The sequence below is a fragment of the Neltuma alba genome, unplaced genomic scaffold (genome assembly GCF_004799145.2).
Source record: "Neltuma alba isolate B1F8T4 unplaced genomic scaffold, ASM479914v2 tig00004437_pilon, whole genome shotgun sequence".
Lineage (NCBI taxonomy): Eukaryota > Viridiplantae > Streptophyta > Magnoliopsida > Fabales > Fabaceae > Neltuma > Neltuma alba.
The window spans coordinates 12,920-33,090 of NW_021633707.1; the positions used below are offsets into that span (position 1 = coordinate 12,920).

The window sequence follows — 20,171 nt, forward strand, 5'->3', positions numbered from 1 at the left end:
TATTTTGAAAAAGACAACACATATTTATTATAAATAATTAACTTAATTTATTTTTCTAATATATTTAAATTAGTCAACTAACTCTTATATTTAAGATCAGGCTAATTAGTTTATTTTTGGAACTCAGGAGTGTTTGGATAGAAACTAAACCATAGTTTCAGAAGTGCTTTTACGGATTACGAAGTAAATATATAGAGGAGGTTATCTCGTTTTGCAGAAAAGTGCTTCTGAAACTGCAATTTTGAGAATGCCAAACACCCTGTCAGTACACGTACGTACACATTGCACGAGAGAAAAAGACGACCCACATTTACTAGTTCTTTGAATAATTATTTTTAATGTATCAAACTTGTTTTAATTTAGGGGTGCGCGATATTTTTGTGTTAGTCAGGGTTAGGAAGTTTCTCGAGTTGGCCATGTGATATAGTTTTTCTCCAGCGTGTTTGACCTTTGAATAAAGACCAAAATAATAGTTTCTATGTGCGTGTTGCTTACTATATTAAGATATATGTTCCATATAAAAATATTTCGTTAATAAATATTACCATATTATCGTTTTTAAATTTTCTAATTAAAATTTATAATGACAAGAGGTTCATATAATTTTAATTGTACGGCAATTAATTATACCACTTCATCAAGCTTTTTTTTTTAAAATTCAATTATTCAGAAACTTAAAAAAAAAGTAACATATTTTTATAAATTATAAGCGACTTAGGCAGCCACTTTAGAACAAAAAAGAGAAACTATACTAATAGTTCATGTGCTGAAGACTGGCAAAAAATTTTAGATAATTAATTTCCTATTTGCATACATCAACACAAGACCTCATATTATGGATTATTAATTTAACTGTGTTGTCGTTAATTTACATCATCGCATGCGTTACCATTAGAATCAAAAGAACAGTAGTGGCCTTGTGTCTGCTTTGACTCCCCGAAAAATAACTACAAAGAATTTAAATTAATATTGGTTCTAAATTCCGTTAAAAAGCATATAATCCATATAAAAAGTCATTTTGATGAATTTTGTTTCTTTTTTGAGTTGACTACTTTTTATGCATATATATTAGATTATTTTACACGTTTTAATGAAATTGATAATCCTATATAGAATTACTAGTGATCGCACTATATGTTATGGTTTTTTTTTTTTTTACATTGTAAACCACTCAATTCATTTTTTATTTGATGTCAAAAACACTCTTAAGTTAAACAAAGATATTATGCTCGTTTCCAAATGTTATGTCATTTCAAAAATATTAATTATTAACAATATCTATAGACTATAACAATATTGTTAATGTTACTTTTACTTTCAAATTAAATAAAACTGTCCATTTTCTATTTAAGAATGAAGTGTTGGAATTAGTTTATTATAGAACTTTAATTAATACTTTCATAATTTAGAAGGTTGAAAGAATAATGCGGGAATTAATGGGTCACATTATTACATTAAATGACTCCTCAAATAATTAAATATAAGAAGCCAAAACTTCTAGACATAATGCTATTATGCATGGACCGAGCTAAGTGAATATCATATAGTATTAATATTAGTCATTAGAAATATTCTCTCTATTTCTTTTTAGTTGTATCTGGAAAAAATAATAATTACATTTATTTGTCATTTTAAAATTTCAACATACGAGTGTATCATAAAAGGCATCAGTACATATCTCATACATGATTATAAAATTAGTTAAGCTAATTAAATAGGTAGCAAAATATAATTTTGTTTAGTTTTGGCCTTAATTATTGTGGAAGGGTGTGGAAAAAATTAGTTTTGTTTGGTGTGGCACCATCATTGACTCTAATTGGTGGATCATTTATGTGATTAGTTTTTTCTCTACCACATGCTGTTCAGTTTGTCGCCACCTCACCCACTCTTAATGCCGAAATTAAGTTTTAGAATAATCTCATCACAATAATTATACATGACATGTTTTTTTTAAAAACCAGAAAAAAAAAAAGATACACTAAAAATAAACTCCTTACAATCTTTATGTCAATTAGAAAGTATTCTTGATCATTTTTATAAGACACTCGTTGATATAAAAGAACGTTAAATTTTTTTTTATATGTACCCAGAGTTAATAAGGGTAATAGGAGAGAGTAAAAATTAATATAATATTTGAGTTTATCATAGCTAATAAAAATAATATTAAAAATCACTTGAATTTTATGAAAAATGTAATGTTTTTAACCGTTTTTTATTAGTAAATATAAATTAGTTAGAATTGACTTGCAACGAGGGTTGGAGAGAGTACTTCTATATTTTTATTTATAAGTCATTTCAAAATTATTTCATTGAAATTAAGAAAAAATTTTAAACTTAGTTTTATGGATATGTATTGATAAAATAGTTATAAATTTTTGCACATAACTATCCGAGCAAGATGAAAGTGGACTGAAATGAAGTATGGAGAAGGAAGATAGGTAATGGAATGAAAGGGAAGCTGGTGGAAGCATTGATTTGACTATTATGCATATGGGTTAGGTGTTTACCTATTGCATCAAGACAAATTGAATTGCATCATTTATATGTTGTCCCTATAAAAATCATTAAGTTGACTCTTCATTACAAAAAACTCAATCACCTAAGAATATATCCACTATTGTACGATATCCATTTTCATACCAATTAATTAAAGTCAAGCTTAGGTTATGTTGGGGCTCTGGTAATAAAGTCTGAGCTGAATTGCATTTTAGCTTTGAACTGTTTTCAGAACGCGCCCCCCTTCATATCCGGTTGCTGTGGTGTAGTGGTTATCACGTCAGTCTTACACACTGAAGGTCCCCAGTTCGATCCTGGGCAGCAACATCATCTTTTCGCTTTAGTTTCTTTTTTAAATTCTTTTTGGTTTGGGCCTTTTCACTTTCGGGTTTATCAACGGCCAATAAGTTAGGTCCATCTTGCCGCTGACAATAATTAGGTTCAGTGAAAGAAATTTTATTTATTTGTTTAAATATGGTCAGGAGTTTGAATTTTATAAATAAACCTGACAATATTTGATAATATCATATACAACGTAGTTGTATTTCAAAAACAATAATTTTACATTTAATTGCCACAATACGAATATTATATTTCTTTCTTCTTGTCTCTCTGCAATTTTCGCTTGTTTACATTTCCATTAACAAATAAACAAAAAAGTTACTATAACTTTTAGTCCTCAAATTTGTCTTCATTCTGATTTTAATCTTTCAAGTTTTAAACTGTAAGTTTTGGCACATTGAGAGGCAAAATGGTTTAAATTTTTATTAGATTATATGTAAATGAAAAGAAACTTGATAGGCCAAAACTTATAGTTTGAAATTTGAGAGACTGAAACTAAAATGATGATAAACTTGAAAAACTAATGTTTACATTCATGCAAAACAAAATAAAAACAACAAGAAATCAAACCCTATATAATTTATGATGAATATTGAATGAGACCAAAAATTGCTAAAAATCTTTCCTTTGGTCCAAAAGCAGCTGAAAGTATTGAAAACAAACGCAACACCCGGACCTAACAAATCTAACACTAAGAGCTCATATATAAATATAAATATATATAATAGCAAACTAACACCAGGCATATTATTGCCAGATTCCATGGACATAGCAGATATGGCCTACTTGTTGGTAATGAATTATGTATGCGTACGTACATGCATACAATATTCATTAATACTACCAAATATTACACAATTATTTCAAAGAAATAATTACAAGATGATGGTTACTATTATAAAATTGATAAAATAAACACAATTCGAGTCCAATGCAATCTCATATTCCAAGATGAAAACGACCAAATAATTGCCAAAATCTTTCTTTAGTCCAAAAGAAGCATTGGGAAAAGAAAAGCAACACTCGGACTTAAGACCGGAAAGGAGTCATAATATTTGCCGGGTTCCTTGAATCTAACATTGCTGGGTCCTACCGATCCCCCATCCTCCAGTCATCGCATGCGTCCTCTGGGTCCTGGTTGGTGGGTTGGAAGAATAGGTGGATGTTTTTACGCTCCCTCCAATTAAAAATATAAGCATGAAATAACTATGTAATTTAAAAAATTGGTTAAATATAATATATACAACCTCTGATCCTTACTATAAGACCTTATTTGACCTTTATTTTAGTTTTAAATATAAGATCTCAATCCATTTTGTCCGTCATATTTATGTATTTTTTTTCAAAATAATCCTTCTGATAATAGTGATTCTAGCTAATATACTTGATTAGCAAGGATATTTTAGGAAAGACAACACATATTTATTACAAATAACTAACTTAACTTCTTTCTTTAATCTTTTCAAATTAGTCAACTAACTCTTATAATTAGAACTGGAGGTAGTATCATGTAACCTACTATTTCCGATCCTAATTATAAGGCCTCGTTTATAATATACAAATAAAGTCTTATAATTAAAACCGGATGTAGTATTTTTCTAAAACACCTTTATTTATGAAGAGGGTAAATGGAAGAGACAATGAGTGAAAAAAAAAAAAAGAGAGAACAAGTGAAAAAAAGATATGAGAAAGAGATATAATTAATTAGGGATAAAAATGACAAAAAAATTAAATGATTAGAGAAATTCAAATTGTATCGTATAAAAAAACAAAGCCCATTTAAAGATTTATGGATTAATACCCTCTTCCTCTTATGTTTACTAAAATGCAAATAATTTTTTTCTCTTTTTATCTGCTTTCATAGTTTTTTTTTTTAATAAATCAATACTATATTTAGTCTCTGAAATTTGAAATGGTTTTTATCCTTCAAGCCTTGTTTTTAAAATACTGTTCCAAAGATTAAAAAAATATTTAAGCAGACCAAAATGAGGTTAAATTTTAAAAATCAAAATCAAAATGAGATCAAACTCTAAGGACTGAAAATGCTATTAACCTTTTTTTAAAAAAAAAAAATCAACACGTTTATCAATTTCATCCGCCACACCATTATTTCTCATGCCAGCAGTTATATGTTGCGCTATCCAATACCTGTGCTTCAACATTCTTGCTGATGTGAAAGTATATTTGATAAGAATAATATCAGCAAAGTATCAACGATAAGCCCATAATAATACTGCATAGTATCAACTTATATATTACTGATGCATCAAACAAATGATAGCATAAATACCTATATCATGGATAGTACATTTACGATGTTTATCACAGCTAGAAATATATCTTTACAAAATATACATTAGAAACTCCAAAATAATCTCAACCAGGGTGCTCAAAAGACGATGAGACAGAGAACAAAACAGCAGAAGAGGAAGATTGAGATTCTGTTCAATGACTTATCTGCTTGCATCACCTGCCTTCTCAGTCTCGGGCTGTTACTGCCCATCTGCTGATAAGCATCCGGGTAAGCGTATAAATTTTCCGGGTTGCCAAACACTCTGGCATAAACCATCTCAGCCACAGGGTGGTAAAATCCTTGAGGTGTAAGAGTGGTACTGAGATTGAACACTTGTGATGAGGCATCCCCTTCCCTTTGGTACCGAGGAGAACTGAAATGTTGGTGACTTTGATGAGGATAATGATAAGGAAGATGCTGATGATGACCACGTTGAGATGATGATGCTGACATCAGAGCTTGAGCGCCAAATGCTCGCGGTCTTGGTGGTATAAAAATATCGTGACATGATGCCTTTGTGTCGTGCTCGGAAGGAACCGGGGTTTCACCCCGGCCATACAGGGGGACCAAGGTGGTGGGGCATATATCAGCCCTGCAAACTGGGCATTGTGGGTGTTCATCAGATGCCATAGAAGCACTTTGGACATGAAGCCACTTGTAGATGCAAGGCCAGCAATAGAGGTGGCCACAGAGGGTGACCACAGGTTCAAGAGCAAAGTCAAAGCAGATGTTGCAATTAAAACATCCGTTGTAGTTTCCAGTCTCTGTCATCATGGAACTTGGAATGCTTTTCCATTCCTGGGAAATGCAGTGTTCAAAGGCCATGAATCATGGACACAATTCTCACACCTTTTTCCAACAGTGCTCCTTTAACCCTGGAATGGAGAATAGATTAATTCAGATCAATAAGTTAATTACATGTGATTGAATTTAGTTTAAGGCAAGGGCAGTGTTCATATTTACAGTTGAATGGAATAAAGAACCATCAGTACACAACATGAAGGTAGAAATTTCGATTATAAGTAATAAAATGCAAGCTGAAGATGATTAGATTGATTCTAAACTGCACAAATACCTTCATCAATTATTTCTCCTTATTAAACCCACTCTTAATTCAGATTTCACCAGTCCAGTGTCACCATAGTGAAGCTATCAATAGAGAATATAGAAGCTATAGCAAACTGTACTATTATAAATCATGAACAATGCAACTCACTCCTCAAGTTTCATGCCATGCACATTGGCCCACCTAGTTTTCAACAAAACTATATTTTCCAATTGCCATTTAGTACCACTGATGAAACCAAGTAGAATATTTATGAATCTAAGGCAAAATGCTAGCCCATATTAAGTCATCATCTGCTCTATGGGCAGAGTTAAGAGACAGTCGTGAAACATATCTGAAATTAATGATACCTACCATGTAGGCACGGATGCAAAACAAGAACCACGTGTCTAAAAGGATGCAAAACAAGAGTCCTGATCTTAGATCAATATCGACAGGCAACTGCTAGAACATGGGTCACCTAAAACATCTTATACTATGACATTAAAAGCGAAAGGGCCTACTAATTCTGAGAAATAAACCTAAATTTAAGATTCTTACAGACATAATCAAAGGAACGCCTTTTCCAAATGTTTGACTATCAAGAATTGTAACAAGTTGTGAACAAATGAAGAGAGTCCAATTCATTCAAGCGATAAGACGCTAACAAGCAATTCCATAAGAAACAAAGAAGAAAATCAGACTATCAGAGTCAGTCTTGATGTACAATGCAATCCCTAAATTTCATTGCATTGCTGGGTGAGTTTCAGAACATGCCAAAATACAATATACTAAAATCGCATCATTTTGCTTCGTTTTGTTCATTTTCTTCAGATGAAGCCCCTATACTTCTCCTGTGAGTTCTTTTTCCCCTTCAGAGCTGTTTCTCTTTATTGTCTTTGTCTGTGAGTGAGTTAAGCAAAGCTTGGATCTTTCTTTTGCGTCGTCTTTGTCTTTATTTTGGTATATGCCAATTAGTGAAGCTTACTTCCAAATCACCGAGCCTCTGTTCATTTTTGTCCGTGAACGAAGCTTGCTAAATCATTCATTTGCTTAGAAGCTTCAGCATTTGTCTTTTTGCTCCTATTCATTAATCCACAGTCGCTGCTCATAAAAAACTGTTGCTTCATTCGTCTCATTGCAAGTTCTACGTTTTAATGAGTTGATGTGTTGCATATATATCTAATAGACTCAACTTTTTTTTTTTGTTCTCCTACATATCTATGGTGTTTTCCCCAATAGGTGCGTTGTATCACTGCCTTTTAGATTTTAAGTAGACAACCTAATTGTCAAACGCCTGCCAAGAGTAAAAGAAAGATGCCCATATCTTCAATTAGCTAAAGAGCTCTCAGGATCTTAGGGCTATTGGCAGACATATAGTGCTCTAGCCAATTCTACAGCATTGGACATACTTATAGCAGACAGGTAAACAAGAACATTCATCGTGTCCTATAAGAAATTTCATGCAATTACCAAAACATTAGATAACAAGTAAACAATGACATAACTAAAGAATCATTACGGATGCCAGATAGATCAACCATCCTATCAGGACCTCCCCGACCAAACGAAAATGCCATCTAATTCAGAACACAGAATGGTCAATTCTCAATTGATTGATATTTATGAGCCCAGCAAACCTGAATGTTGCCAAAGATCAAAAGAAAGCAAAAGCACAAGATCGAGCAAGCTAGGACATTCAATCAAAATCAAATGAGAACAATCACAGGAGAAAAAACAAACCCAGAGCATTGAACCGGCTTTCATTTCCAGAGTCTAACAGAACAAATCGGAGACAACAATTAAAAAAATGTGAAGAAATAAACATACCCAGAAAGCAAAAAAAAGGAGAAATTTTGCTTTTAAGTTCCTTCCGTCCGAAGCCAGAGAAACTTCTTCGAAGAAGCTGTGATGGCGAATTGGATAAAGACGGATAAAGGAGAGAGATGCTTGGGAGGAGTGAAGGTGGGGTTTGGGACAGGAATGGAGGAGCGCGTCTTTCGTTGGGGTTTATATAGGGAAGGAAAATCAACTTCCCTCGATATGCACATAGACTTCACTCCTCACAGGAAATTGAGGACCCACCTCATTGTGACGTGGCACTGCGATCACATGCACGAACCAGCTTCTGTTTCGGCGTTCATCGTACGATGTCTAGGTAATTGTAGTAAACAACTCATTTGCTGAGCAATTCTTGCGTGTCCATCGACATCGTTAAATATTTTTAAAACTTTTCTAAGCGGAATTGTTTCCCATACGTCATCAATGTACATTAATTATTATTAAATAATTATCAAAACTTTATATATGTGTGTATGGCTATATCTAAATATTCTTTAAAGTTTTACCCAAAAAGTCTATACCATTATAGTAATCATTACAAAAAATCTTTTATTTTCTTTGACGGTGTTTCGGTTTTTTTCCTCTATTTCTCTTATTTTTCTTGTAATTTATATTTTTCCAATATTTTTCTTGATTCAAAAAAATTTTTCTTCAGTTTTTTTATATCTTTACCATGCAGGAAAAATAAGTATAAACAATATCTTATAATTAGGATAAAAAATAGTATTATACTACCTCCGGTCCTTAATATAAGATCATGTTTGACTTTTATTTTGGTCCTAAATATAAGACCCAAATCCACTTTGTCTCTCATATTTATATACTCCTCCGGTCCTTAATATAAGACTCATTTAACTAATTTGATTAGATTGAAAAAGTTATGTAAGTTAGTTAATTATAAGAAAAGTGATACATTTTTCCTAAAACACCATGATCATCTTTCTTAATACCCCCTCTCCCTCTTCTATTTGATTATGGTTGAGGGAGTATCCATAGGGGTAATTTAGAGAAAATTGATAAATATGAAAAATGGGTCTTACATTTAGGACCAAAACCAACTCAAAAATTGGGTCCTATATTAAGGACCGGAGGAGTATATTTTTTCAAAGTAACCCTTCTAACAATGATAGTTCTAGTCAATACATTTGATTAGCAAGGATATTTTAGGAAAGACAACACCTATTTAAGACAAATAACTAACTCAACTTACTTTCTTAATCTCATCAAATTAGTCAACTGGCTCTTATAATTAGGACTGGAGGCAATATAAAGTTTTAATTTGATCTCTTAATTTTAATTAGTATATTTTTAGTTTTTAGCTCTAAAATTATTAGTCAATTTTTTATAACAATAATAATTATTTTAAAAATTAAATTTAATATATTAGTTTTTAAAAGTGTTTTATCGATATTTAGTCATTTTTTGTTAACAGTTTTAAAATTAAATGAATAAAAATATATTTTTTAAAGTTGAGAAATTAAATTTATACTAACAATAGTAATAGAATCCTTATCAACGTCAATATTAATAGAATCTTTAGGTTTTGTTAATTCGGTGTTTAGTCCGCGACTAACTGCCTATGTTAACACAAAATCATATCAATTCAAATTTGCACACATTGTCAAGTGATTTTCCAAGCTCGTTTTATTATATGCTCACAACACACACACACACACACACTCTACTATATACATATAACTGTATAATTAAGTTTACTTAATTAAGATTTAAGTTCACGCTTTGTCCATATTGATAACGCCGTTGTGCTAACCTGATTCTCCGGACTGATGATAATTTTTTTTATTCTTCTCAAAAGTTTTTCAATCATTGTCCTGCAACCTGCAATGTAATTAGAAATTCAATTATATTCTTCCCATTTCAATCTCATGCATGTTATAAATGTGATTAAATAATACATACATCGTTAGTGTTCACTGAATTTTAACTTTCACATTAAATAATCAGACAATAGCAATCTAGATTTTTTTTAATTAATGAAAAAAATCATGAGAATATATGTCATCTCACTTCTTGAAAGAAAGTGACACATATAATTAATCATTAAATATTTAGGTCCCATACAACAATGCAATACTGTAAAATGATTACTTAGATGCTCATGCAAATAATTTTTTTCTAAACAACAAGTTACACGTACTTACCAGATATCATAAATTTTGAAAGACGTGTTGTGTTTAATAACAAATTAGATTGAATCCGACGAAAATGACTAGTCTTTCATAATGTGATTAATTAAGATTGACTAATCCTTTATAATGTAATTAATTAAAATTAACTAGTTCTTTATAATATGATTTATCAAGATTTAAACCCCAGCAAAAAAAAGCCCGACAGATTGACGTCTTCATTTTCAAAATCTATAATCTAATCTTAATTTTAATATAATTTTTATTAGTTAAAATTTAGGGTGAGAATTTTAAAATTATCAATCTATCCTCATAATCTAATTATCTACTTTCTTCTTTTTTTGGGCCAACTATCTATTTTTCTTTCTACAAGTTTAAATAAATACATTATAAGATCTGTTTTATATGTAAGACCGGATAATTATATAATTAAGCAAAGCAATATTTAACTAAATATTTTGACAAATGTAAATTAAAAAAAGAAAAAAACTGTATTTCCCTCCACAATTTAACTAAAAAAATGGTTTTTTAAATCTCGCAAAAGTTTCAGAAACCCAACGCCTGAGCGCGCTAAATTTCTTGCAATTCACAAGAATTGTAAACATATTGAATCTCTCACTAATAACGAAGAAGCTACGCTTCACTGAGCTTCGATTCATCTGCAATGTCTACAACAAAAATCGGAACCAGGAAACGAGCATCCGAGCCTGATCTCGCCATCTCGGACAAGAAAAAACACGTCGGAGAGAATTTCGACTTCGATTTTGATCTCTCCGAGTTCGTCTTCCGATAACAGTTTCCCTTCGTCTTTGATTTTTTTTTTTGTTGGAGTACTATTCTGAAATATCTTAAGAAATTCGAATCATGGCGATGAATTTGCAGTGATCTCAAAGGAATCATGACTGCGCTGCAACACATAAGAGAGAGGGCTCAGATGGACGATCAGAAGAAGAACGAAGAGACAATAAGCAGGTACTACGATGCCATGTGATCATAATTGAAGATTGTTCTGTTGTGAACTCTAATAAGTATTTAGTGTTTGGAAGGTTTGTGCATTTTTGTGCGATCTGGCTTTTGGTCTTGTATAGTGAGAAATCAATGCAAGCTGTTTCAGTGAAGTTGCATAATTATCTGGCATTCGAACGGTTACTGAAGTCTGTTTTAACTTATTATTTCGAATTCGAGAAATGTGCTTCTTACAGACTTAAAATTCTATACTTACGATGCCGTGAGATTGAGTTATGAGAGCTTCGCTGCTAAGGCTTTGTGAGTAGTGCTTTCTGTTTGTGACAGCGTGGCAGCTGAAATCAAGTCTATGATTGAGGAACTGAAGTCCAAATTTGAGAAGGATAGGTAAACTTGAGGCCATCTTATTCCAAATTCAGTGTTATACTTCCTATATCTCGTTTTAACCATATTGAGTTCTGTTTCATCGGGCTAACCAAGGATTTTTTCCCCCCTCTTCTTTACACTGTCAGACAAAGTTTTGCTAAGGCACTTTCAAAGAGTTCCAAAGACGTATGTGACAATAGTTAACAGCCAATACGATTGCTTCAAGTCATAAGAAAGGAATTACATGTTACTTGGAATTCAATTTGTTTGTGTTTGTTGTCTTGCAGTGTGAGAATTCCTTGAAGAATGAAACTGTGAAGTTCCAATCACTATACGAGAAATTTTCCAAGGAGAAGGCTGCCCATCTACAGGCCTTGAAAGGTACTTACACCGCTGTTATCATCAACAGCTCTGACCCTATGAAGTGCAGTGCTCCTTTTGCAATTACATTTATAAGATTCAAATGAAGATGGATAATAAATAAAGGTGAGATACCTCACGGAACCGTTTCAGACAATCAAAACACTGGAGCTCTTGATTAAAAAAAAATTATGCTTATTGTGTCATGTATTCAGTGCAACCCATCAGCCAACGGGCTTCTGTAAAGTTTATTCTTGGATCTACTTTTACGTATTAACAACGGGGTTGAATTGGAAAAGAAGTAATGACATGTCTTGTATTGCCTATTTGGAGTGCTGTTTATCGTCGGATCTCTTTTGGTATCTTCTATATACCCGGAAAAAAATGGATCAATGATGGACAAGCAGTATAATCAAGTAATTTATCTTGCAAAAATTCAATTTATTTACCACTTAATACTCGTACAAGCATCATTTTCAGAATGCAAGGGAGCCGATCTTTAAAATCAAATCATTTTATCTTGCAAAAATTCAATTGCATGCAGATTTCATATACACGATCAATCATTATCCCATTAACTCTCTCAGAATAAATTTGGACATGTTTTAAGCGACCATTTAGTACTCTTTGCTTGATGCATTAACTGCGGTCTCTGTTTGCTAGATATATTCTCTAAATTTGAGGAAGAGAAGGAAAAGCTGTTCTTGAGATACGAACAACTGAGTAAGCCTTAAGACTCATTTCATCTTTCTGGTGAAAAATGATAGGAATTTGAGGCCATTGCTTTACGGAATATCTTCTCTAAATGCTTTCTTTATGGACATTTATCACCATTTCAGGAAAGAAGGAAAGAAATATGATATCTCAACAAGAAAAGGCCTGTAATGATAAAATTGCCAAACTGGAGGAGTCCTTAAAAAAGAAGAAACAGGTATATATATGCTCATAATTAGCATTGAGTTCTTGGATTCGCAACTGCTTTCGCTCCTACCTTTGTTATTTAGTTTATACCCGCACAGCACAAAGCTCACCTTTCTGGGCAGAAACATTTAAACAATTCATTTTGACCACGCAGGATGACAAAACTTTCAGCATTTTGAGGAAAACTCTGGGTTCGTTTTTGGATAGTGCCTCAGATGAGGATTTTCCGCCTGATGATTGAAACTGCCAGCCCATGACTCTGTTCGTTTCGCTTGGATATGTAATTAAAGATGGACTTTATATCGAATCATTTTTCTTTGTTAAACACCTTCCATTCGCGACTAGATTTTGAAGTTATAGCACTCAGTAACGGAAATTCAATATCTTATGTGTGCTTATTCAGAGATCTTTTCCAACTGCGTCTGGTTATTTCATGTGCCAGCCACTCTTTCGTTTTTAGTCTTTACGAATAGAGAACTTGATACAAACTTCATATATATATATGTTACTGGTTTTTTAATGATATGTTTTTGCATATGGGTTCATATTCATAGTTCTGCAGTTTAATATTGCATGATTAAAATTTTTGAAATATTTTTTGCCTATTTGTTTTATTAAAAAAAGTGATCCTAAGACTTCGATATATTGTTTGGCCAAAAAAAAAAGAATTCGATATATTGTAACTAGTCCTTCAATATCACTCAGGCGAGTTTGGTCACTGATGGTCACCAATTACTTACAAAACAGCATGCGTGAAAGTAATTAATTGGATCTCCATTCCCGCGTTCATAGCATTTCCAGTAACCAAATAACCCCATAGGCGCATAGGTTCTAGCTCAAAGGTTTAAAAGTGAGACTGGTGTCTTTTTTCGTCGCTTTAAGATGCCCCAAGGTGGGGGGAAAATGAACGAAGTATTACTCCTATGAACTACAATTTGCGTGAACAAATTATTTTCCCCCCTGAAAGTAACAATATATCGATAACTCAGTTCACCTGGGAATTTGGAATCTCCCATCCATGGTTCTGAAGCATATCCTCATATATACATGACGGTGGGACCCAACATTATCTGTAAAGATATACACCGTATACACACAAAGGAGAAGGGAGTCCTCAAGTTTACGAACATTTCCTCGCCTTGTTTCGCGTCATCCGCAATCCTCATCTTCCTTTCCTTCCGCTTTTGCTTCTGCTGCTATCTGTAGCATGAATTTCATTTGATTGTCAAATCGGAACGGCGAGCCTCTGAGTTACTAGAGAGAGAAAATGACCTGCGTAGGGGCTGTCTTCACCGCCCCTTCCTGCTCGGCTTTAATTCCCCATTCTTATTCCACGCCACGGCCTACCCTTCAGCTTTCTTCTCGTTCATCTGCAGCTTTATTCATCCACTGCTCGACTTCTAGTTCAGAGGCTACCTCAGGTGAGATTATGAGTCTTGATCATTGCACGCAGAATTTGTTGATGTAATGATGATGTGTGTCTATATGAGCCGGTGGAAGGGAGGTTATTAATGATTGGCAAGTTTACTTGTTGAAATTGAAATTGCTGTAAAAGATTAGGGGTTCAGTTCTGAACTGTTGTATTCTTGTTGGGATAATTTTATCATGTAGGTTAATTGCGTGACCATAATAGTTGTGAAGATTAAAGAGGACTGCTTTTGTCATGTCTCGTTGCCCGTTTCTGCTCACATTTGAGGCTGGCATTGTTATGTCTTTTTGTTAGCTTTTTTAAGATGAATAGTTTTGAAATGTGTCAGAAGTTAAATGTTTGATTTGTTTCACAAGTCTTTATGTGGGGCTAAATTCATAAATTTATATGGAGGCAGGGGAAAACATGGGCATTTTTATTTTAATTCTTCTATTAATTGAGTTAAATTTCGTTTCTGTGGGGTTTTTATGCAGAGAAACTTGCAACTGTTGATGGTTTTCCTCTGACCGGTGGCGCATACGATTTCACGCAAGCAACAACGTCACTAACTAATGAGTCAATCTCTTCATCGAAGACGGTAATTCTAATAAGGCATGGTCTGAGCACTTGGAATTCGGCAAGCAGGATTCAGGTTTGCGATTTATCTTTTAAATTATCTTCTCTCTTCTGCCTTCTAGCATCAAGAGAGGCTGTGAATGATAATATAGTAATTAAATAGTTCTACCTCCTTCATGTCTTTTGTTGAATGTTTTTTTAATCACTTCAACTGTTCAATACTTATAATACCACTTTTGTGAATTCAAGTATCTAGTAACTGAGTTATTTAGATTTTCACACCAGACTCCATCCTTCCGTTGCATCCTACATATATAATCATTAAATTGCTGATATATGCACAGGGAAGTTCAGACTTATCAATACTAACAGAAACTGGAGAGAAGCAAGCAGAAAGGTGCAGGAAAGCCTTGGAAAATATATATTTTGATCAGTGCTTTTCAAGTCCAATATCTCGTGCCAAGGTTGGGGATCTGGGAAACTTAGCTCTAGAGGTTGCCAATATGGATTTTCATTTTACTTAAAATGTTTGGCATTTTGATATAGCAAACTGCTGAGATCATGTGGCAAGGGAGGGATAAACCACTTGTTTTCTTTGATTCACTCAAGGAATTGTGTTTATATCATCTCGAAGGCATGACAAATGGTAAGATTTCTCTGTTCAACTGAAAAGTTCAGCCACTTTACTTTCTATTAATTTTATGGCAACAATCGATTCTTGGTGAAATTGAGCGTACTCTCTTAAAATGCTGTTAAAATATAATTTGTATGTCACTTCTGGATCCAACCTATATTCTTTCCTATAACTTAAGCGTACACTGACACAGTGTGTTCCTGGTTTGGAGGCAGCGGATGCTAAGAAAATATATCCAGAAGACTATACAACCTGGAGAGAAGATCCGGCGAATTTTTTCATAAATGGTAGATATCCTCTAAGAGATCTCTGGATAGATGCAAGAAGGGCTTGGAAGAAAATCTTACTGACGCCTGTAAAGATCTTCTCCTTGTCATTTACTTTTGCAAGTAAAAGTTTTTGAGGCAACATCTAAGTTTGTGTCTCATTCATCAGGGAGAAAGCTTCCTTGTTGTGACTCACAAATCTATATTGAGGGCATTGACTTGCACTGCCTTGGGTCTGGGCACAGAGAGGTGAGTATTCTTGGTGTTATAATTTCAAATTTACATGAGTAAAACTTTCAATATCTAAGGGTTGTGATTTCAAGTTTTGTTGGTGTTGTTATTAAAAGGATACTGCTAACTTCTGAACTTATTACGTACTGATTATTCTCCTAGTTAAAAGTAGTAGAAAGCTTTAGCCCTGTCTTGCAGCGTCAAAGCTTTCTTGTTATTGCTGTTGATCACAGTAAATGCTCAAATAGTACTCTTTTTTGGGTTATGTTTGAATGGAGGAGAATTTAAAAATATCAAATGTATTTTGGTTCATATGGAGCAATGCGCCTTTATCTCCTGAGGAGGGGATTTAGTTTTGCGAGAATTCCAAATACATTCTGACCGTTAGAGTAGCCCGTTTGAAATGTCAAAACCACTGGCTTTTGCATGTTGAAGCAACTTTCAGATGCTTTCTTTCTTTCCGTGAAGTAGCTAGTTTCTTGACATTGAGCCTGAATCTTGACGTACAGGTTTCGCGCACTTGACATCAACAATGGCGGGATATGCAAGTTCAGCTTCAACGTCAGAGGTGAAGCTATGCTTCAGGCTTTGAACATGACGGCTCATATGTACAGTGATCATGTCTATCCTCCTAACTGAAATTCTTAAACAAGTTCACTCAATGGTGATGAAACAAAATGTGACTACTATCTATCTCATCTTCAAAATGTTCCGTTAAGAACGCCAAATCTGGGGATGGTGGATCCAACAATTAAAAGAGGCAAGTCAATTCTTCAGCAGTGAGGGACTGATTGTTTGTGGGATTCAATTCTACCACATTAGACAGAACCAGAGGAATCAAAGTACAATATGTGTTCTTTATAATGTAAATTCCATTGCTGAGTGTAATGAATTCGTTACATGACTTGTTTCTTTATCAAGATATTTTAAAGATTCTTATGGTTGCCGGTTTTGCAAGGATGGGGTATTTGTAATGGGCGTTGAGGAGAATTTTACCCCTCTTAAACATCAGTAAACTCAATTAAGATCCATTAGAGGTGGCAATCTAAAGTTTTTTTTTGGGGCCCGGGGGGGTGTGAATTCGTCTTTTTTTCTTCTTGGTTATAACTGGATTTCTATTCCAAGAAAGTCAAGTCACATGGTCCATTGATAAGGTGGCTGGCACAAATTTAACCCAAAAAAAAAAAATTGTTAAAATTTTTGCAGAGAACTCAGATAGTACTATGTGATAAAGGGTTTGCCTGTCATTTTTGTCTCGTTTAATCTCAAAACATTTACAATGTAAAATTTTCAGGATTTTTTGGGCCGTTTACGGTATATTGCTCAAAAAGCTGAAAGAAAGTTGAAGTCTTTCAAGTTTTCACTGTATTTCATGGCAAATTTTTCATGGAAGCTACACAGTTAAGAGAGAAACACCAAATTGCAGAAGGATCTTCACAATCCGCAGAATATCGAGCTTTACTCCGCGCAGGCCCGCGTCTGCGGCTTCTACGACAAGCCCATGCCCATCTCGTCGTCTCCGGCTGCCACCGCAGCCGAGCACTTTTGACGAAGCTCATAATATTGGCTTGTACCGCCGGTTCCATCGCCTACACTCGCCGACTCTTCTACGCCGTTGTCGATCCTGATTCCTTCCTCTTCAATTCCCTCATTAAAGCCTCCTCCAAGTTCGGTTTTTCCTTCGATGCTATTATCTTCTATCGTTACATGCTACTTGCCGGTATCCCGACTTCGACTTACACCTTCACGTCTGTGATCAAAGCTTGTGCTGATCTCTCGGCTTCGAGAGTTGGCAGTGCCATTCATGCCCATGTTTTTGTTAACGGGTACGGGACCGATTCGTTTGTACAAGCTGCTCTGGTTACCTTGCACGCGAAATCAACTAATTTGGGTGTCGCACGGTCAGTGTTTGATAAAATGCCGGAGAGAACTATTGTCGCTTGGAACTCCATGATTTCAGGGTACGAACAAAACGGGCTTGCGAAGGAAGCATTAGCGCTATTTCATGAGATGCAAGCATTGAACATTAATCCTGATTCTGCAACTTTGGCTAGTGTATTGGCTGCTTGCTCTCAGTTGGGGTCACTCAACTTGGGATGTTGGGTGCATGATTACATCATCAGCAACAACATTGAAGTCAATGTGATTCTTGGTACCTCACTGATCAACATGTTTTCTCGATGTGGTGAGGTGACACGAGCACGGGAAGTGTTTGATAACATGCCCAAACGAAATGTTATTGTGTGGACAGCCATGATTTCTGGGTATGGAACTCATGGTTATGGCAGTCAAGCTATGGAGCTTTTCGATCAAATGAAAACAACTGGGCCACCTCCAAATACAGTCACCTTCGTTGCTGTCTTATCCGCATGTGCCCACGCTGGGCTTGTTCATGAAGGACAAAGAGCATTCACAAGCATGAAACAAGACTATGGTCTGGTCCCTGGAGTGGAGCACCATGTTTGCATGGTTGATATGCTTGGGCGAGCTGGGTTGCTCAATCAAGCAAATCACTTCATCAAACAACTACATCAGAAAGATCTCGTTCCGGCGGTATGGACAGCGATGCTTGGTGCCTGCAAAATGCACAAGAATCTTGATCTCGCAGTGGAAGTTGCAGAACACCTCTTATATGCAGAGCCAGACAACCCTGGACATTATGTCTTGCTTTCTAACGTGTTTGCATCAGCTGGTAGAATGGACAGAGTGGAATTGGTCAGAAACATGATGATCCAGAGAGGCCTGAAGAAGCAAGTGGGGTACAGTATCATGGATTTGAACAACAAATCTTACTTGTTCAGCATGGGTGATAAATCCCACCCAGAAGCGGATGAGATTTATCAGTATTTGGATGACTTGATACTGAGGTGCAAGGAAGCAGGTTATCTACCTGCTCCTGAAGCGGCAATGCATGAGTTGGAAGAAGAAGAGAGGGAATACGCACTTAGGTATCACAGTGAGAAGCTTGCAGTAGCATTTGGTTTGATGAAGACAAGCCATGGCGTGACTCTGAGGATTGTTAAGAACCTTAGGATATGTGAAGATTGCCATTCAGCGATCAAATTTATCTCAAATCTGACAAGTAGAGAGATCATCATTCGGGACAAGCTTAGGTTCCATCATTTCAAAGATGGCTCGTGTTCTTGTTTGGATTATTGGTGACGGAATTCTTACCCGCTCGGAAATTGTTTGGTTAGGACATAGATATGGAGGGAACGAGTTCTCTATTATCCCATTATTTTATCTAACTTCACAACATGGAGGGAATGAGTTCTCTATTATCCCATTATTTGATCTAACTTCACAATATTTTGACTGGGTAAAGCAATTATTACAATCCCTTCACTTTGATTTTTTTTTTTCCTTTTGTTTTGTTATTCTTCACCTGTGCAAAGGATTTAGGTGCCGATCATATTTAGAGGTGGGAATCAGGGCTGACCCGGCCTTCCAGGGCCGGTCCTTCAAGGTTGGCGGCTTAAAAGGGCCAGCCCTCCAGGGCTGAAATTTCAAAAATACTCCAATTTGCTAGGCCTAGCCCTTAAGCTAACGGGTTCAGGGCCGGCCTGCGGGCTTTTGGCCTGTTTAAGAAAAAAAAATATATTTTTATATTTCTCACATTTTTTATCAAAAAAATGAAAACAAACCAATGAAATTGTTAATAAAAAACATAAATATAAATAAAATTAAGTCACAAATACAAAATATCATCATATATAAATATTCATCAACGTCCAGTAACATTTAAAACATTCATTAACAAAATAACAATATCAAAAAGTTTTATACATAGTGCAATTATGCAATAAATAAAAACTATCTTTAATCTTTTGAAACTCTATCATCACTATAATCAATTACTCTTCTTTATAAGTATACTTTTCTTTCGTAACAAAAATATCAAGTTTTTCTTCTTTATAAGAATTTTACTTTTAAATTTTACAATCTAGTTATTATTTAACTTTAATATGAGAAACATTGTTGCTGAAACTCATGAATTTTTAATTCAAATTATAGAATCACAAGTTATATAAGTATAAAAATACTCTATTATCAAATATATATAGTTTAAAAATATCAACGCATATAATATAAATCAAATCATTATTAAAATCCAAATTAACCCATTTTTTAAATTTAATTGGATAAATTATTGTCTAAAAATTAAATAAATCAAATCATTTTGTAAAATTTAATTTTAAAATGATAATAATAACTAAATATTTGAAATATTATCAATAATGTAAAAAATTAATAATATTAGAATTACATAAAAAAATT

The 20,171-nt window shown here is 34.2% G+C and overlaps 4 protein-coding genes and 1 non-coding gene across 6 annotated transcripts; 4 read left to right on the forward strand and 1 right to left on the reverse strand.

Moving 5' to 3' along the window:
- Positions 1-2,750: 2,750 nt before the first annotated feature.
- On the forward strand, positions 2,751-2,823 carry TRNAV-UAC (transfer RNA valine (anticodon UAC)). Its single transcript has one exon. It is a non-coding gene; the product is annotated as a tRNA-Val (tRNA).
- A 2,355-nt stretch (positions 2,824-5,178) lies between these two features.
- Positions 5,179-8,083, reverse strand: LOC114744758 (E3 ubiquitin-protein ligase RMA1H1-like). 2 transcript variants are annotated; one of them, XM_028932921.1, is made up of 2 exons: positions 8,007-8,083; positions 5,179-6,006 (listed from the first exon to the last, which is right to left on the reverse strand). In XM_028932921.1, exon 2 carries the CDS (start codon positions 5,954-5,956, stop codon positions 5,228-5,230), a length of 729 nt encoding a protein of 242 aa, XP_028788754.1. In that variant the 5' UTR covers positions 5,957-6,006; positions 8,007-8,083; the 3' UTR covers positions 5,179-5,227. The 2 variants fall into 2 exon arrangements, with proteins under 2 accessions (XP_028788754.1, XP_028788755.1); XM_028932922.1 differs by lacking the exon at positions 8,007-8,083 and adding an exon at positions 7,699-7,894.
- A 2,740-nt stretch (positions 8,084-10,823) lies between these two features.
- Positions 10,824-13,021, forward strand: LOC114744757 (DNA ligase 1-like). Its single transcript, XM_028932920.1, has 8 exons — positions 10,824-10,942; positions 11,048-11,137; positions 11,459-11,518; positions 11,644-11,683; positions 11,785-11,878; positions 12,521-12,580; positions 12,697-12,788; positions 12,933-13,021. Exons 1-8 carry the CDS (start codon positions 10,830-10,832, stop codon positions 13,017-13,019), a joined length of 636 nt encoding a protein of 211 aa, XP_028788753.1. The 5' UTR covers positions 10,824-10,829; the 3' UTR covers positions 13,020-13,021.
- An 842-nt stretch (positions 13,022-13,863) lies between these two features.
- LOC114744756 (probable 2-carboxy-D-arabinitol-1-phosphatase) lies at positions 13,864-16,953 on the forward strand. Its single transcript, XM_028932919.1, has 7 exons — positions 13,864-14,199; positions 14,681-14,838; positions 15,107-15,226; positions 15,309-15,408; positions 15,612-15,751; positions 15,832-15,911; positions 16,403-16,953. Exons 1-7 carry the CDS (start codon positions 14,046-14,048, stop codon positions 16,530-16,532), a joined length of 882 nt encoding a protein of 293 aa, XP_028788752.1. The 5' UTR covers positions 13,864-14,045; the 3' UTR covers positions 16,533-16,953.
- Positions 16,954-17,110: 157 nt separating this feature from the next.
- LOC114744755 (pentatricopeptide repeat-containing protein At2g33760-like) lies at positions 17,111-19,146 on the forward strand. Its single transcript, XM_028932918.1, has one exon. It carries the CDS (start codon positions 17,280-17,282, stop codon positions 19,053-19,055), a length of 1,776 nt encoding a protein of 591 aa, XP_028788751.1. The 5' UTR covers positions 17,111-17,279; the 3' UTR covers positions 19,056-19,146.
- The last annotated feature ends 1,025 nt before the right edge of the window (positions 19,147-20,171 follow it).

Excerpts from the sequence above, each read along its gene's own strand:
- LOC114744758 (XM_028932921.1), bottom strand. The coding sequence starts at position 5,956 with ATGGCCTTTGAACACTGCATTTCCCAGGAATGGAAAAGCATTCCAAGT.
- LOC114744757 (XM_028932920.1), top strand. The coding sequence starts at position 10,830 with ATGTCTACAACAAAAATCGGAACCAGGAAACGAGCATCCGAGCCTGAT. Across the intron at positions 11,519-11,643 it reads TCCAAATTTGAGAAGGATAG|ACAAAGTTTTGCTAAGGCAC; the intron begins GTAAACTTGAGG and ends TTACACTGTCAG. Across the intron at positions 11,684-11,784 it reads TTTCAAAGAGTTCCAAAGAC|TGTGAGAATTCCTTGAAGAA; the intron begins GTATGTGACAAT and ends GTTGTCTTGCAG.
- LOC114744756 (XM_028932919.1), top strand. The coding sequence starts at position 14,046 with ATGACCTGCGTAGGGGCTGTCTTCACCGCCCCTTCCTGCTCGGCTTTA. Across the intron at positions 15,752-15,831 it reads AGAAAATCTTACTGACGCCT|GGAGAAAGCTTCCTTGTTGT; the intron begins GTAAAGATCTTC and ends CTCATTCATCAG. Across the intron at positions 15,912-16,402 it reads TTGGGTCTGGGCACAGAGAG|GTTTCGCGCACTTGACATCA; the intron begins GTGAGTATTCTT and ends CTTGACGTACAG.
- LOC114744755 (XM_028932918.1), top strand. The coding sequence starts at position 17,280 with ATGGAAGCTACACAGTTAAGAGAGAAACACCAAATTGCAGAAGGATCT.